The sequence below is a fragment of the Barbus barbus genome (genome assembly GCF_936440315.1).
Source record: "Barbus barbus genome assembly, chromosome: 24".
Lineage (NCBI taxonomy): Eukaryota > Metazoa > Chordata > Actinopteri > Cypriniformes > Cyprinidae > Barbus > Barbus barbus.
The window spans coordinates 21763759-21780734 of NC_136752.1; the positions used below are offsets into that span (position 1 = coordinate 21763759).

The following is a 16976-nucleotide window of genomic DNA, read 5'->3' on the forward strand; positions in this document are numbered from 1 at the left end:
CCATATATTGTATCCTAGTACAGTAGTTCTCAAACCTGTCCTGCGGACCCCCAGCCAGTCACCACACAATTTGTATGTCTCTCTCATAGGCCACACCCATTTCAAGTCTTGCAGACTCTACTAATGAGCTGATGAGTTGAATCAGGTGTGTTAAATGAAGGAGACGTACAAAATATGCTGTGGTTTGGGGTCCCTAGGACAGGTTTGAGAACCACTGTCCTGTATACTTACAATATTTAGTATAATCGCATGCTATATCAGTGCAGTGCTAATATACTTAAATCAATCTATGGCACAGTTTTACAGCAGTCTACCTTTTAAAACCAGATTCTAATAGACAAAATGACTAAATAAATCCATGTCACTAACCACTGTCACTTTCACTAGCACTTTTCACAGTGAGAGTTCTGTTGCTGTTTGATAGTAAGTATTTTGTGTTGTCTATTGCAGGATCTTCATTATCCACTGTCCATTTTATTTGTCCCTTTGCAAAGTCTGGCTGTATACAGTTCAGATCCACCTTTTGCAGAGGATATAACTGATCAGTTATGAAGTCTGTTTGATCTGTAAGGAAAAACCATACAGCTCAAATCACCCAACAGCAAACAAACCCCAAACAAAATAATAATAAATATTACAGAACTTAGAAATGTGAATGGTTTTATATTAGGCACTGACTACGCTTACCACTTTGAGAAAAAGCATCTTCAGTTATTAAAACTATTCCTTGTGCCCTTAGAGAGTCAGAAATCTGTGTGTTTGCTGCTCCAAAATCAAGGCTGTTGGATGTTGCCCTTATTGTGTAGTCTGCTAAAACACTACCAGGCCTATGGAGCAAAACACAAACCACACCAATGTGAAGACATGTATTAACATGTGTTTGTTTGAAAAACAGTTAATAAATGGGAACGCTGGGTGAAAAAAGTTAAAAATTTCAATGTAAATCAGAACTGAATCTCAAGACGCTTGTAGAACCAATAATGTAGCCAGTTAGCTTATTAGAATAACTTGCATCAATCTGTAAAAAGCAAACGTACCCAATGTATGCTTGAAAATGTTACAATAATAAAAATTAAGTTATTTTCATATGACATCATATGACTATGTTATCTGTGTATGTGGATCAGGTTGATATTGAAGGATACTTGAACTGGTTCTGACTGATAAGTGGATGTTACAAAAAATAAATACATATACAGTATATATTAAAAAAAACATTTACTTCAAAGTTATGTTCAAGCTGTATTCAAAGTTGTATTTATAGTATTCACATATCATAAATCAAAAATCAGTTTTAAAAAATAAATAAATACATTTCATTAAATTTGAAACAGAATACTCACTGTTGACGCAATTCGTCCAGATAAATCTTTGTAATTGTTGTTACTAGGGTCAGCAAGACTGGTGTCATAAGTCCTAACTATTTTCATTAGCATTCCAATAACTGTAAAACAAGTGGCCATTTATCCGCATTGTATCAGGAGATTTAAGCAACAATCCTCAGATCTTAAAAGTCATATTAATGCAAAAACCAATATACTAATAAGACACAGTAAGAGGGGGTTCTTATTTTATGGCATTATTTTATCACATTGCATATAATTTTTGTGCATTTAGATTCACAGTATCTGTCAGTGCTGTTGTTGACAAAAATTTCAGTACAACAAAAATATGAATATATTTTTCCTTCATGAAATCAAACTAAGGGTTTATAGATATTATAAATTTGTTTCTCAAACATGCCTTCTGGAGAAGGGTGTAACGGAGACCACATCCCACCCATAGGGAGGCAGCATGTGGAGACCGATATGGACTGGCCCAGGCCTGGGGCAGTAGTACATATGGAATGGGTCTCTGAGGCAGGTCCTACCTGAGAGTAGGGATGGAGCAACTACCAGCAGAGACTGACAGAATAATCTGTCAAGGGAAGACATGGGTTCACGTAGAGGAGAACCTTACCGTGGAAGAATACATATATTGGATCACCCGAAGTGAATCAAGCCACATGGACACCTAGCCCAGTACAGGGGCTGACCGGAGACCTGGGCAAGCTAACACCGATACTGGGCCTGGCATCAGACTGCTCCACCCAGTCTGACTGCTGGGGGTGCTGGAGGATCTTCAACCAGGGTTCGCCATCCAGGGAACTTACTGGAGGAGGAAAAAAGGTGCTCGCATCCCCGGGTGAGGGGAATGGCGCAGCAAGCGTGACACAGGCCGGCTCTTCCAGACAATTACCTGTTATCCAACACATGGGAAGAAACTGACTCAACGCAGAGACTGTAAAATCTTGTGAAGGTGTTCGGTGTTGCCCAGCCCGCAGCTCTACAGATGTCTGTCAGAGAGGCGCCATGCACCAATGCATGGGAGGAGGCAACACTCCATGTGGAGTGAGCCCTCACCCCCAGGGGGCACGGCTCACCTTGGAATTGGTATGCCAAGGCGATGGCATCCATTATCCAGTGGGGCAACCTCTGCTTGGAGACAGCCTTCCCTTTCTGCTTACATCCATAGCAGACAAAGAGCTGCTCAGAGCTTCTGAAGCTCCGGGTGCGGTCCACGTATATGTGCAGCACTCTTACAGGACACAGCAATGCCAAGGCTGGACCTGCCTCCTCCGAGAGCAGTGCTTGCAGGTTCACCTCCTGATCACAGAAGAGTGTCAGTCCAGAACCCTGAGGCTGGCTGCCCGTTGCATGTAGTGCCCCAGCCCACACTGGGGGCATCCTTCGTGACACCGACATGCAGAAACACATGTTCTAAGAGCATACTGGCCTGTAGAAAGACAAGGTCTACCCAGGGGCTGAATGAGTGGTGACACACACAACTGTTCTTGCGAACGGGCCATGCTCAAGATAGTTGAGGATCCTTATGCCCATTTCCCATAACAGGGTAAGGGCACCCTCTGTGACCTTCGTAAAGAAATGGGGGGACAGGGACAGCCCGAAGGGGAGGACCCTGTACTGCCATGTCCGACCCTCGAACACAAACTGAAAGTAAGGCCTGCGCTGAGGAAAAATCAAGACATGAAAGTAAGCATCCTTCAGGTCGACCACTGCAAACCAATGCTGGGGCTAGATGCATCTGCCTCAACATCTTGAAGCTTGTAAAGGGCCCGATTCAAGATTCGCAGATCCAGGATTGGCCAAAGGCCACCGTCTTTCTTGGGTATGATGAAGCAAGGGATGTAAACCCCTGCCTCATCTTGGCTGGAGGGGCAGGCTCGATTGCATTCTTCGCCAGTAGGACAGCAATCTCCTCCCACAGGACCGGGGCATCTCGGACTACCACCGAAGTCTCCAGAGTGCTGCTGAACCTGGGGGATCGCCTGGCGAACTCGCGTATCCGTGTCGAACTGCTCGAATGAGCCAGCGGGACATGTTGGGCAGCGCAAGCCACGCTTCCAGGCTCTGTGTGAGTGGCACCAAAGGGACCTCAGACTGCCACCCAAGACTCGAGAGTGCAGCTGAACCTGGGCGATCGCCTGGCGAACTCACATAGCTGTCTCGAACTGTTCGAATGAGCCAGCGGGACCTGTTGGACAGCACAAGCCATGCTTCCAAGCTCTGTGCGAGTGGCACCAAAGGGACAATCGACACACCCATGTCCCCGGGTTGCCGGTGTCAGGGCCACCACGTCATCGCCATGCCACGGCAGCCATATCACCCTGCAACCCAAGACTGGTTGCCCATTGAAGCTAAACAGGGTTGAGCCTGGTCAGTACCTAGATGGGAGACCTTCTGGGAAAACTTGGTTGCTGGTGGAAGAGGTATCAGTGAGGCCAGCAGGGGGTGCTCACCCTGCAGTCTGTGTGGGTCCTAATGCCCCAGTATATGCCCCGCACTATGGCTGCCGTCGTATCATCCAGGTGGATGCTGCACACTGGTGGTGGCTGAGGAGATCCCCCTGACAATGTAGAGCGCTTTGAGTGCTTAGAAAAAGCAGAAAAGCGCTATTTAAATGTAATGAATTATTATTATTATCTTTTTAGAGGACTTTGGGGCTGGCTGAAACATGGGAGGCGCCGCACTCCTGAGGGAGGCTCACTTTGGAGAATGCAGGAGGGTGCCCATGGCGATGCTGAGGGTAATGAGGATGGAGGAGGAAAACGAGTGGATTCTGGCTCAATAAAGAGCCATCCATGACTTTGTCAGCTCGTCACGCACTTCCGGGAAGAAAGGAACCGGGGCGGTTGCCAAGCTCTGCGCTGAAAAACCCTTCATCTAGCCGTGAGGGGTCAGGACTGAGAGGTGTGCACACCTCCAGCCGATACTCATGGCTTCCTGGGAAGGCACGGCTGTCACTTCCGGGTCATCCTCGGAGTACGATAACCAATCCCCTGATGCCGAGATCAACAGATCAACATCTGATCCTCCGGCAGCGCACCGAAATGAAATTCTGGGACCGACACAAGCCGGGCCACTGAAATCACTCAGGAGCCGCACAAGATAGTTGCAGGAGTGAGAGGTCCGCGGGGACGGACCCGGCGGAGAAGCTCTCATTGTCATCCTCAGATCTCGCAGAAAACTAGCCAGCGATCCTCTGCTCGTGACAGAGAAACCGGGACAGGTTATGACAGAGGATGGCGCTCTCATCCCCATGAGGAGGGAGAGGCGAGATCGCAGCACTGCCATGGCTATACGCTCACAGTGAACACATGAACCATCCACGAATGCAGCTTCAGCGCGCTGGCCCAGACACTGAAGACAATGATCATGGCCATTGACAGAAGACAGGTAATGATCGCAACCAAGAGGACACGGACGGAGCGGCATCTTTAAAAAGACGCAAGCCATCTGTGATTTGCTCGTTTAGAGAAACTGCTCTTTTAGTTGAAGTGCCCAGAAGTATCGCTAATGACAGGGACACCGCTATTTGCGCCGTAACGCCAATCAGAACAGCCTCTTCTCTTTCCAGCTCTCAGAAATGATTGGCTTTGTGGAGTTTAAATTAATTCACCCTCTCGGCTCAGAAGCAAATATCTGATGAGTGGATCCACCTGTCGCCTCTTTATACCCATATGTGGGGGGAGTGGCTCATGTATGCAAAGTCCACTAGCCAAATTTCATTGGTGTATCGATGTATATGCCCTTTCTAATGAATATGTCAACACACTCAGTAATCTCAGATAATGTAATCGATATATTTAAATCAAATCCGCTAACTTGTTTGAAGAACCAAATTAGCAAGAGATCTATTATCATGATTAAAACATCTAGCTTTTGTCAAATCATCTCAGATGTCTTTTAAGCAAGGTATGAAAAACTGATTCATAAACATAATTATGCAAACAAATGAATCACACCTATGCATGGAAAATATTTTCATTCATTTTTGTGATGTTATCCTTCCCAACAAGAACATGAATAGTATCTGTTTTAATTGGAACAGTTAGTATTTGGTCCACACACCAAAAATAAAATTATTACATGGATGGCGCTTTATTGGGACAATAACACCCTCCCTACAACTAACCCTGCTTCCCAACTTGTTTTACTGGCCATACCTGTTGTGTTTCTTGTTGTTGGAGGTGTTGATGGTATTGTTATTGGTGGTGGTGTTGATGATGGTACTGTTGGAAATGAAACAATTTGAGTTATACACTACACAGTTGATTCATGCCGAACATGATGCAGGGCCCTTAAAATTCAAGATATTGGGGAGAATGCCCCTGTATGAGTTTTTGTCTCATTTATATCACATGGTATCGTTAAGCAATATCACACGAGCAACAATCTAATATGTATTTCATGCTCAGCCAAATTTGATGTTGTAATTAATTAGATAAAAATTGAGAGAGTGAAAGAGAGAGAGAGAGTACAGTAACTGGCATGTGAGAAAAACGTCATGTTATACAAATGTCTAAATAAAATATACCTCTACATGTGTTATTGATGCTGATGGGGAGACTTGAGTTTGTAGCAGTGAATCCATCCAGACATGAGCAATTGTAACTTCCAATTTCATTTGTGCAGTTGGCATTTGGACCACATACAGATTAACCAAATTTGCATTCATTTATATCTGGAAGGAAATAACACATTTATTATTAGAACAATATCTCAATATTTAAATTATTTTCTAATTATAAGAAAAATGTTATTCAGAAAAATATAATTTTAAAATTGTTACAAATTAAATGAAAAACATAATTGTGCAAATAAATGAATCACACCTATGCACAGGTTGCTGCTATTAATAGTTTCATTTGTGTTTGTAACATTATATCCTTCCCAACAAGAGCATGAACAGTTTCTGTTGTAATAGGAACAGATAGTGTTCTGTCCACCAACGAGGAGTGGACAAGGATTTATTTTGTAAAGCAACAACCCACTTCTAGATGTGTTATGTATTTGCTACATGCTCACCATTGCATGGGTTGCTGGTGCTGACTGGTTCACTGCTATTTGTTACAGTAAATCCACTCAAGCAGGAACAGCTGTAACTCCCATTTGAGTTGGTGCAATGAGAGTTTGGACCACAGAACTCTAATGTCTTAAGACATTCATTCACATCTTTATTACAGGAAGAGATGAAAAATGTTTACTATATATATACTTAAAATTATATAGATCATTCTGCTTTGTGTTACTGCATCTATAATAACATGCATGAGCAAAACTTTTTGAAGTTTTCACAAGTATCTGAATATAACATTTTACCTCTACATGTGTTATTGATACTGATGGGGAGACTTGAGTTTGTTGCAGTGAATCCATTCAGACATGAGCAACTGTAACTTCCTATTTCATTTGTGCAGTTGGCATTTGGACCACAGACAGATGAACCAAATTTACATTCATTTATATCTGGAAAGGAAATCACACTTTTTAGAACAATATCTCAATAATTTTCTAATTAGAACAATGTAATTTGAAAGTGATTTGTAATTTGAGTTTTTAACAAATTAAATGCAAAACTTAATAATGCAAATAAATGAATCACACCTATGCATGGGTTACTGCTACTAATAGTTTTATTTGTGTTTGTAATGTTATATCCTTCCCAACAAGAGCAGGAATAGTTTCCATTGTGATTGGAACAGTTAGCATTCGGCCCACACACCAACGAGGAGTTGCCACATGCATTAGTACCTGAAATAAAACATATGATAAAAACATGGCTGCTGACAAGATTAAAGTGTCCAGGCTGACAAACAGCCATAAAGCATGTCAGCTTTAAATCATGTAAATCAAGGACAAATACAAACTGACTGTTCAGGTATTCAGCTATCAATTAAAACAAAAGGACAAATCAAATATATATATATATATATATATATATATATATATATATATATATACACATTTACATTTATCTGACGCTTTTATCCAAAGCGACTTACAATTGCTATATATGTCAGAGGTCGCACGCCTCTGGAGCAACTAGGGGGTTAAGTGTCTTGCTCAGGGACACATTGGTGTCTCACAGTGGATTCGAACCCGGGTCTCTCACACCAAAGGCATGTGTCTTATCCACTGCGCCATCACCACCCCCATATATATATATATATATACAGTGGGTACGGAAAGTATTCAGACCCCCTTAAATTTTTCACTCTTTGTTATATTGCAGCCATTTGCTAAAATCATTTAAGTTCATTTTTTCCTCATTAATGTACACACAGCACCCCATATTGACAGAAAAACACAGAATTGTTGACATTTTTGCAGATTTATTAAAATAGAAAAACTGAAATATCACATGGTCCTAAGTATTCAGACCCTTTGCTGTGACACTACATATATTTAACTCAGGTGCTGTCCATTTCTTCGGATCATCCTTGAGATGGTTCTACACCTTCATTTGAGTCCAGCTGTGTTTGATTATACTGACTGGACTTGATTAGGAAAGCTACACACCTGTCTATATAAGACCTTACAGCTCACAGTGCATGTCAGAGCAAATGAGAATCATGAGGTCAAAGGAACTGCCTGAAGAGCTCAGAGACAAAATTGTGGCAAGGCACAGATCTGGCCAAGGTTACAAAAAAAATTCTGCTGCACTTAAGGTTCCTAAGAGCACAGTGGCCTCCATAATCCTTAAATGGATGACGTTTGGGACGACCAGAACCCTTCTTAGAGCTGGCCGTCTGGCCAAACTGAGCTATCGGGGGAGAAGAGCCTTGGTGAGAGAGGTAAAGAAGAACCCAAAGATCACTGTGGCTGACCTCCAGAGATGCAGTCGGGAGATGGGAGAAAGTTGTAGAAAGTCAAACATCACTGCAGCCCTCTACCAGTCGGGGCTTTATGGCAGAGTGGCCCGACGGAAGCCTCTCCTCAGTGCAAGACACAAAAAAACACCTGAAGGACTACAAGATGGTGAGAAATAAGATTCTCTGGTCTGATGAGACCAAGATAGAACTTTTGGCCTTAATTCTAAGCGGTATGTGTGGAGAAAACCAGGCACTGCTCATCACCTGTCCAATACAGTCCCAACAGTGAAGCATGGTGGTGGCAGCATCATGCTGTGGGGGTGTTTTTCAGCTGCAGGGACAGGACGACTGGTTGCAATCGAGGGAAAGATGAATGTGGCCAAGTACAGGGATATCCTGGACGAAACCTTCTCCAGAGTGCTCAGGACCTCAGACTGGGCCGAAGGTTTACCTTCCAACAAGACAATGACCCCAAGCACACAGCTAAAATAACGAAGGAGTGGCTTCACAACAACTCTGTGACTGTTCTTGAATGGCCCAGCCAGAGCCCTGACTTAAACCCAATTGAGCATCTCTGGAGAGACCTAAAAATGGCTGTCCACCAACGTTTACCATCCAACCTGACAGAACTGGAGAGGATCTGCAAGGAGGAATGGCAGAGGATCCCCAAATGGTGTGAAAAACTTGTTGCATCTTTCCCAAAGAGACTCATGGCTGTATTAGATCAAAAGGGTGCTTCTACTAAATACTGAGCAAAGGGTCTGAATACTTAGGACCATGTGATATTTCAGTGTTTCTTTTTTAATAAATCTGCAAAAATGTCAACAATTCTGTGTTTTTCTGTCAATATGGGGTGCTGTGTGTACATTGAGGAAAAAAATGAACTTAAATGATTTTAGCAAATGGCTGCAATATAACAAAGAGTGAAAAATTTAAGGGGGTCTGAATACTTTCCGTACCCACTGTATATATATATATATAAAATAACTGATCCTTATTTTTATACAGATAGCATAAAACTATTATTAAGACATTTTATTTAAAGGACAAAACTGTGAATCAGACCTGCACTTCTTCTTCTTCTTATATGATGCGCTGACCCATCTGTGAATCATGTAAATCAAGGACAAATACAAACTGACTGTTCAGGTATTCAGCTATCAATTAAAACAAAAGGACAAATCAAATATATATATATGTATATACACAAACACACAGATATATAAAATAACTTATCCTTATTTTTATACAGATAGCTTAAAACTATTATTAGGACATTTTATTTAGAGGACAAAACTGTGAATCAGACCTGCACTTCTTCTTCTTATATGATGCGCTGACACATCTGTGAGGCTAAACTAGATTAATATAAAAAGAAAAAGGTTTTCATTTCAGACTTAGCAAAGTTTCTCATGTCTTCTCACACTAAAAGAATGCCACCAATTCCAAAAGTATTTATTTACATTAAAACATGTATGACATGACCCAACAGTATTATGGGATCAATGTTGTGTACTGTATATCTTACACAGTAAATAAAAGTCTTTTGAAAACAAACGTAGATTAAATATAATTTTAAAAACACAGAAAAGTTCATCATTCAATTATTTTAGGATTTTCATTGCTGTATGATAAAATTTATAAAACATCCTTTCCTTACCTGCGAATCCAATCTTATTCTTGAAAAATTGATCATTTCCACAACACATACATGTGAGGATAGCCATTACAATTCCTAATAGGTATTTTAAAAGTTTCCCTGAAACTGAGAAATTATACATTTTCCTAAATTGTACTCATTGTTAGACAAATCAAATCTGTCTCATCAACCCAATTTACCCAACCATCAAACACATTTTCTGAGATTACATTCACTTTGCCACTGTCTCACAGACCTCAAATGTTAGTATGGATGTTAAAACCCATAACTATAAATGTTACATATTACTTAAAAATACTTAGTTGTGTGCCTCAACAAGTTGTAACAAAATGATTTTTTTGCAAACAATTAGCTAATAATTCATTATGCTTAAAATATACTGTAGGATTTCTAACAAAAGTATGTGTAGTTTTTGTACCTTCACTGGCCATGTTTCGCATTCAAGGTAAATTACTTCAAATTCAATTTAGCTTATTTGTTCAGAACATGGATTTTCTTTTATTTATCCAGACATCCTGGGTTTCTCTGTAAAACATACAGTTATGTCATATAATAACCAATATATAACCAAATGTCATACGCAGGCATAATACTGTTACACATATACATAGGCCTATATAAGTATTAACAAGTTAATTTAATTAAGGCAGCGGCTATTTGCACTAAGTGTAAATAGCGACAGACACTAAGTGCAAATAGCATATTTTTTTTGCGACAGATGCTATTTACACTAAGTGCAAATAGCATATTTTTTTAGCGATAGATGCTATTTACACTAAGTGCAAATAGCATATTTTTTTAGCGATAGATGCTATTTACACTAAGTGCAAATAGCAATGGATTCTATTTACACCAAGTGAAAATAGCACTATTTTCTAACGATATGATATTTACACTAAGTGCAAATAGCTATAGATTCTATTTATGCTATGTTAAAATAGAAAGCTGGCATCTAGTACTGCGGACTTCAACCCTGCTCCTGGGGACACACTCTCCTGGAAAGTTTATTTCCAACCGGCTTCAGCACACCTGCCTGCAATTTTCAAGCAGTCTAGAGGAGCTTGATTGGCCGCTTCAGGTGTGTTTGATTAGGGTTGTAGCTAAACTCTTCAGGTCCCCAGGAACAGGGTTGAAGACCTCTGATCTAGTATATCTATGAACGCAGCTATCTAGATGACAAGTTTAAATTCAAGCTGAACAAGCTGCAAACGTTACACCCACACAGCCCACAGTAGCTGTTTAGAGACGTGAGGTAACACTGATGTCTCATTTTTGTTCATTTTTAACTTTTCAAAGTTATATGTTGCAGCTTAATAAAATAATATTCCATATTATTAAAAACACATTAAAGGGACAATAAAAATTCTGTCATTATTTGCTCACCCTTATGGTGTTTAAAAGCGGTCATCTTTTGAGGAAAATAAAATAAGATATTTTGAAGAAAATAAATATTGTTTTGTTCATGTTATCTTCTATACATACAGTATACACACATGCATATGGCCTATATATATGTAAAATCCTTTTTAACTCACGGCTAGCCATTGATTATCCCTTACATATGTCTACACACACATGCAGCTTTGATAAGTGTAGCAGTAGGCACTCGCCCCGCCTATTAACGCTCGGCTGGATGGTGATTTAGTGCTAGTTATGAGGACTATAAATGTGGTTGGTGTACGTTACCTGTGAGGGCATTACACGTGACGTCATGTCATTGTTGTTGTTCCGGCGCGGTGTGCCAGAGCTGGAGAGGTAAGAGCTGCCGGTTAGCGACTCTGTTGCAAATGATTCCTGTGGCACCGGGTGATATAGACTGTTGTAGTGGACAGGGGAACTAATCGGCGTACACTTGGCGGCGCTCGCTGTTGTGTGAACTTCCGGAAAAGCGGATGAGTTTCGTGGTTCTTTAATGACGGGCTGTTCAGGTATGTTTTCAACCTTTTATATTTAATGCCTCAGTCCGACTCAAGTCAGCTTGGTGAGTTTTCTGTTTTAATCCAGGTGTGTTTCATATGCTTGCTTAAGGTTATGGTGGGTTGTTTCGTCATCATTGTCGTTCACTGGACGCTTTAATCAGAAGTCCGGTTCAACATAAACTGCTGAGCGACTACGAAATTACTACGTGCTGCTGTTTGGCTTGATTTCACGAATATACGACTGTTGAGCGACCACAATTACTACGTGCTGCGCTGCTGTGTAGCCTTACTGACTATAGCGTCACTGCGACATCTCCGACTTTAACGGCACCATTAATGTTAATTTTTCTCTGTCATTCTATGAGAACTGGTGTGGATGTTTTCATTGGCCGGGATTTGATATTGGGTACTCAGAATGTAAGGAGCTGTATTTAAAGTGGCTTTTGATGCTCGTTATTCTTAGTCATCAGTGTTTATTGTTTTGATTTAAGTTTTCTTTTTGTTTTTGGTTTATTTAATTATTATTATTATGTGACTGTTTGTTTTGTTCAATTCTGTCTTTTTGGCTCAAGTGCGGTCTTTGTGGCCCGGTACGAGTTAAACAACCACCTGGTCTGTATTTTCTTGATGCGGTCTAGGATACTCGGTTATCCAATTGCTCTCATAAGAGTACCCTGGATTTAAGTGTTGAATGTGTACTATTCAACAGTGTTGTGAGGTGACGATCATCTGGAATGTATCTTTCTGGGATGAGAGTGCTTGTTATCATATTGGTTTGAGATGAACATTGTGCATTTGGGTCAAATGATTGTTTTTTTTTTTTTTTTTTTTTTTTTTTCCATTTCGTGGTGTATGAGTCTGATGTGTGTTCTTTATTGTAGGCCTGGGCGGCAAGGAAACTAAGGGCGGCAGCCCTCATCTTGGTGGTGGTATTTTGGAGTGATTGCTGTGCCACTTGGAGGTGTTTGACGGAGTGCAGTGTGAGTACACGTGTGTTTGTGGTTTTCTTTTGTTTCCTTTTAGGAGAATAGGGAGGCCCCTTAGGTGGAGTAATACGGCTGCCGTTCCCAATTTCCGTTGCCAGGAGTGTCCAATTTTGAACATCCTTTTTCTGATGACTTTGTTTGTATGATTTTAATCAATAAAGTGATTTTTATTGTTTGTATTCCTCACCCATGTCTCATGCCTGACTCCAACCAATACGAGCCTTGTGTGCTCCTAATTTGTTTAGGGCGATTCCCTGGTAATAAGCCCCCAGGGTGGCGTAGTTGGTTTATTTATTTGGTGTCCCTGTTTCTGAGCCTGACCGCCACATAAGCAATAAGAGACTCCTTTAAAAAAAATCTTACTGATTTCTTTTGAGCAATAGTGTGTGTATACGTGACATTCTAAACAAATTTAGTGTTCTTACCTTGCTTCTGGGAGAAAGATGCTGATATGATGCCCTGAACCATCAAGTAATCTGTCTGAAGAGTGTTTGTTTCCTTGTGAAATTATTATCCTCCTGCAGAACACATGCCTGATTGGAATAATACAATTGTAAGTGTTTTTTTTTTCTGCTAAGATTTCACAAGAAGTGTTTTGATTAAGATGACCGCAACCGTAGCATGAGAATGACAAGTGAAGAAAACTAACAAGTGATTCAGTTCCTGACTGATTGCATTCCTGTCTCTGCGTGCGTGTTTTCCAGGGTAGTTAAGGTTCAAGAATGTGATACTCCAGGCAGGGATTTTTTTTTTTTTAAGCTCAATGTTCCTGGTTTTTACATTAAAATATTTAGTATAGCTACTTCACACCTGTTATACACAATGTCATATCAGCTACAGTATGTGTAATATGTAGCATATAACCATCGTAATAAAATATCGTGGACAAAATTGTTTTATTTTTTTGCATTCCTGTGAGCTTGAGCATACACTTTTTTTTTTTTTTTTTTTTTTTTTTTTTTTTTGAAAAAATAAAATAAAAATACAAGCTAAATAAAAAAACAAGTGGGAAATACATACAAAAATATATTTTTTAGATGAAATTAAAATAAGAATTAAAAGGACATGCAACATATCAGCAACAAGGCTTGCGCATATCAAACATCCATTATCATGATAATAGGCATACTCCTCTCATGTGATAAGGGACAAAGGTGCCTAAAATTACCAGAAAAACTTATGAGATTAGTGGATAAAATGACTTGCATAAAGGTGCTTCAAAAGGTTCTTCACAGCGATACCATAGAATAACCATTTTTGGACCCACAAAGAACCATTCAGTCAAAGGTTCTACAAATAAATTTTTCTTTCTTAGCTTTTTATAATCAGGAGAACCTTCTTTTGCCACAAAGAACGTTTTGTGAAACCGATAGGTTCTTCTGATGTTATAGGTTCTCTATAGCAGCATGAAGCACCTTTACTTTTAAGAGTGTACTGAATGTTGAAAATTAGCCACTACATTAACTGACTTGTTCCTATTTTTATATGACTCAAAAATGAGTGCAGCTCATGACATGGACATATCAAAAATTAAGACGTGAATGAATTATTTGTACAGTAAGAACACCACATGAAAACCGCAAATTATGACAAAAAAAAATAGCATGTTAATTAACAATAACGTCTTGATTGCTTGTTACACTTTAAAACAGCCATTAAAATATATATTAGCTTTCCACTCCATGATTCTGTTATTGTTTCCACATAGCTGACCTGATTCTCTTCCCAAGTTTCTGGAAAGTCAATACAAGCTGCTATCTCATCTTAACCCACATTTCTTGTAGGTTCAGCAGTCAAATGCCAATACGCACCCTGTTACTGGGATAAAATTGAGCACTATTATTTCAATTTACCCCATAGTTGCAAATCTAGCACCATAATGGCTTAATTTAAAAGAGACATTCTCTCTGTAATTACCACCTGCAATTTGAACACTAAAATACTACATTACTACAAATGGAGATGTCAGAAGTCCAAAGTTCTGTAGCACTACAAGTGTCAAATTCGCTGGAGCAAGGAACGAGGAATTCACAAAAAGAATCTTTTAATAATCCAAAGAGGCACCATAGAGCACATGAAGACATTCAATGACAATTCAAGGACCACCAAAACCAACCGAAAGGATTGGGGCTTTTAAAGACAGGACAATCAGGGAGGAAGACGAGACACACCTGGAATCAAATTAACAATCAACGTGAGGGATGAGTCACAGGGAACACAAGGGGAGCAAAACACAACAAAAACAGTCCATGGCTGTATCCGAAATCGCCCCCTACACCCTCAAATAGTGCACTATTTGAGGGGACGGCCATTTTAAGTGGTGTTCGAAACCATAGTCGATGTTCTCGAGTGCTCTCATTCAATCCCACAATGCACCGCAAAAACGAGTGTACAACCGATGTACACTCAACGTCTCACCAGAAGATGGGGCCTGCAGCTGAATCATCCATTCATTGGTTTTAGAAGCGCTCGTCCACGGTGTAATACAGCGTACTACAACAAAGGTACAAAATTTGTTGTAAATTGACTATTAGGGTTTATACATAATTTCCGTGACAGAGTTCAAGATATATCCTTCAATCTTATTATTGGAGCTGCCCGTTTCAAATGATTATTTAACAGTACGCAAACTATGCAAAAGCGGCAGTCTTTCCGGTGCACTCAGTGTCTGAATTCACTCACTCGTTTTCATTCACTCCTTCAAGTGAACTGTATGAGTGGACTAATGTAGGGAATAGTGAATGAGGGTATAGGGGGCGATTTGGGATACAGCCTATGATCCTGACAACGCGGCGGTCCTTTTTGCATTGTTTCCATCCATTTTATTCTTGAGCTGGATAATGGGTTTCTTTTCAGACCACTTGCATTTATGGATGTGAAACTTGCCATGTAGTAAAAAGATTTCATATTAAAAAATTTGACTTGTGTCATTTTCCCATAGTAAATAAAAACAAAATCACATTGTTTGTGTTTTATTGCCAAACTATAGATAGAGAATTTAATTTACAAATTGTACTCACAAATAAATTATCCAAGGAATGACATAAACACACCCCCATCCCTGGAAGTCGTGGCCTAATGGTTAGAGAGTCAGACTCGTAATCCAAAGGTTGCGGGTTCGAGTCTCGGGCCGGCAGGGATTGTAGGTGGGGGGAGTGAATGTCCAGCGCTCTCTCCACCCTTGAGCAAGGCACCGAACCCCCAACTGCTCCCTGGGTGCCGCAGCATAAATGGCTGCCCACTGCTCCGGGTGTGTGTTCACTGCTGTGTGTGTGTTCACTGCTGTGTGTGCACGTTGGATGGGTTAAATGCAGAGCACGAATTCCGAGTATGGGTCACCATACTTGGAAGTATGTCACTTGACCCCCCCCCCCCATGTCAAAATTGTGCCACAAAGTGAGACACACAGAAACGTGAAGCGCAAAGTGGAAAACGGTATAGCGAGCTCAAATTTGACTCAAACGCAATAAAAAAGCAGTGTTGCAAATAAATTAGTAGATATGGCCATGAAAAATATGTATTGCAAAAAATTTTTGTATTGCAAAAATGCTTTTGCTCTGTTTCATTTATATTTTGCAGTTCTTTATTTTTATTTGCAAAACTTCTTTTTATCTCACAATAAATGTTTACAAAACAAAAAAAGCACAATTTTCTCAATACTTTATTTTCTTTTGCAATACTTAAATTATCTTGCAAATATATGTTGCATTGTTTTGACTCCATAGACATTATCTTCATACAAATCTGAAAGCAAGCAAACCTCCCATCCAAGGCAGATGCAGAGAAACGTTCGCAAAAGAACCCGACTCTAAGTGCATTAAAGGGGCCATATAATACGATTTCACCTTTTTAACTTTTGTTAGTGTGTAATGTAGCTGTGTGAGCATAGAGATGCTTTAGGCAAGAGAAAGAAAACTAGGGATGCACGTAAATATCTATTGGGCTTAACCATCATAAAAAAGCTGGCTTACTGAGAAAATCAGGTGGAAAGCATGCAAAACGCCTTTTCAGGTCAAAGTAAAATAAGAACGAGGAAGGACACTGTTATATGTTTCATATCAGCCAATGCGGGTTTCATGTCGGATAGTTATGCATCTGATAGGCTTACAGGAGACTGATAGATAAAAAATTGTTTCCTCTGATGCAAACCATGTTCATTGTAATGTGCATGTCTCCACAAACTTGAGCTTCAAGCACTTTTACGTCAATCAGAAATGAGTTCAGCTCATGGACAAAACAAAAATGAAAACTCAGAA

At 40.2% G+C, this 16976-nt stretch overlaps 1 protein-coding gene across 1 annotated transcript in view; it reads right to left on the minus strand.

The window, feature by feature from the left end:
* LOC306843502 (uncharacterized protein) overlaps nt 1–2756 on the minus strand; it is a gene marked incomplete at its 5' end in the record, with an annotated part of 36541 nt that extends 33785 nt beyond the window's left edge. The window contains 4 exons of the mRNA XM_079375027.1: nt 1871–1917; nt 2036–2238; nt 2423–2498; nt 2583–2756. Coding sequence (XP_079231153.1) covers nt 1871–1917; nt 2036–2238; nt 2423–2498; nt 2583–2756 — 500 coding nt within the window. The remainder of the gene's footprint in view (nt 1–1870; nt 1918–2035; nt 2239–2422; nt 2499–2582) is intronic.
* Nucleotides 2757–16976: the final 14220 nt, after the last annotated feature.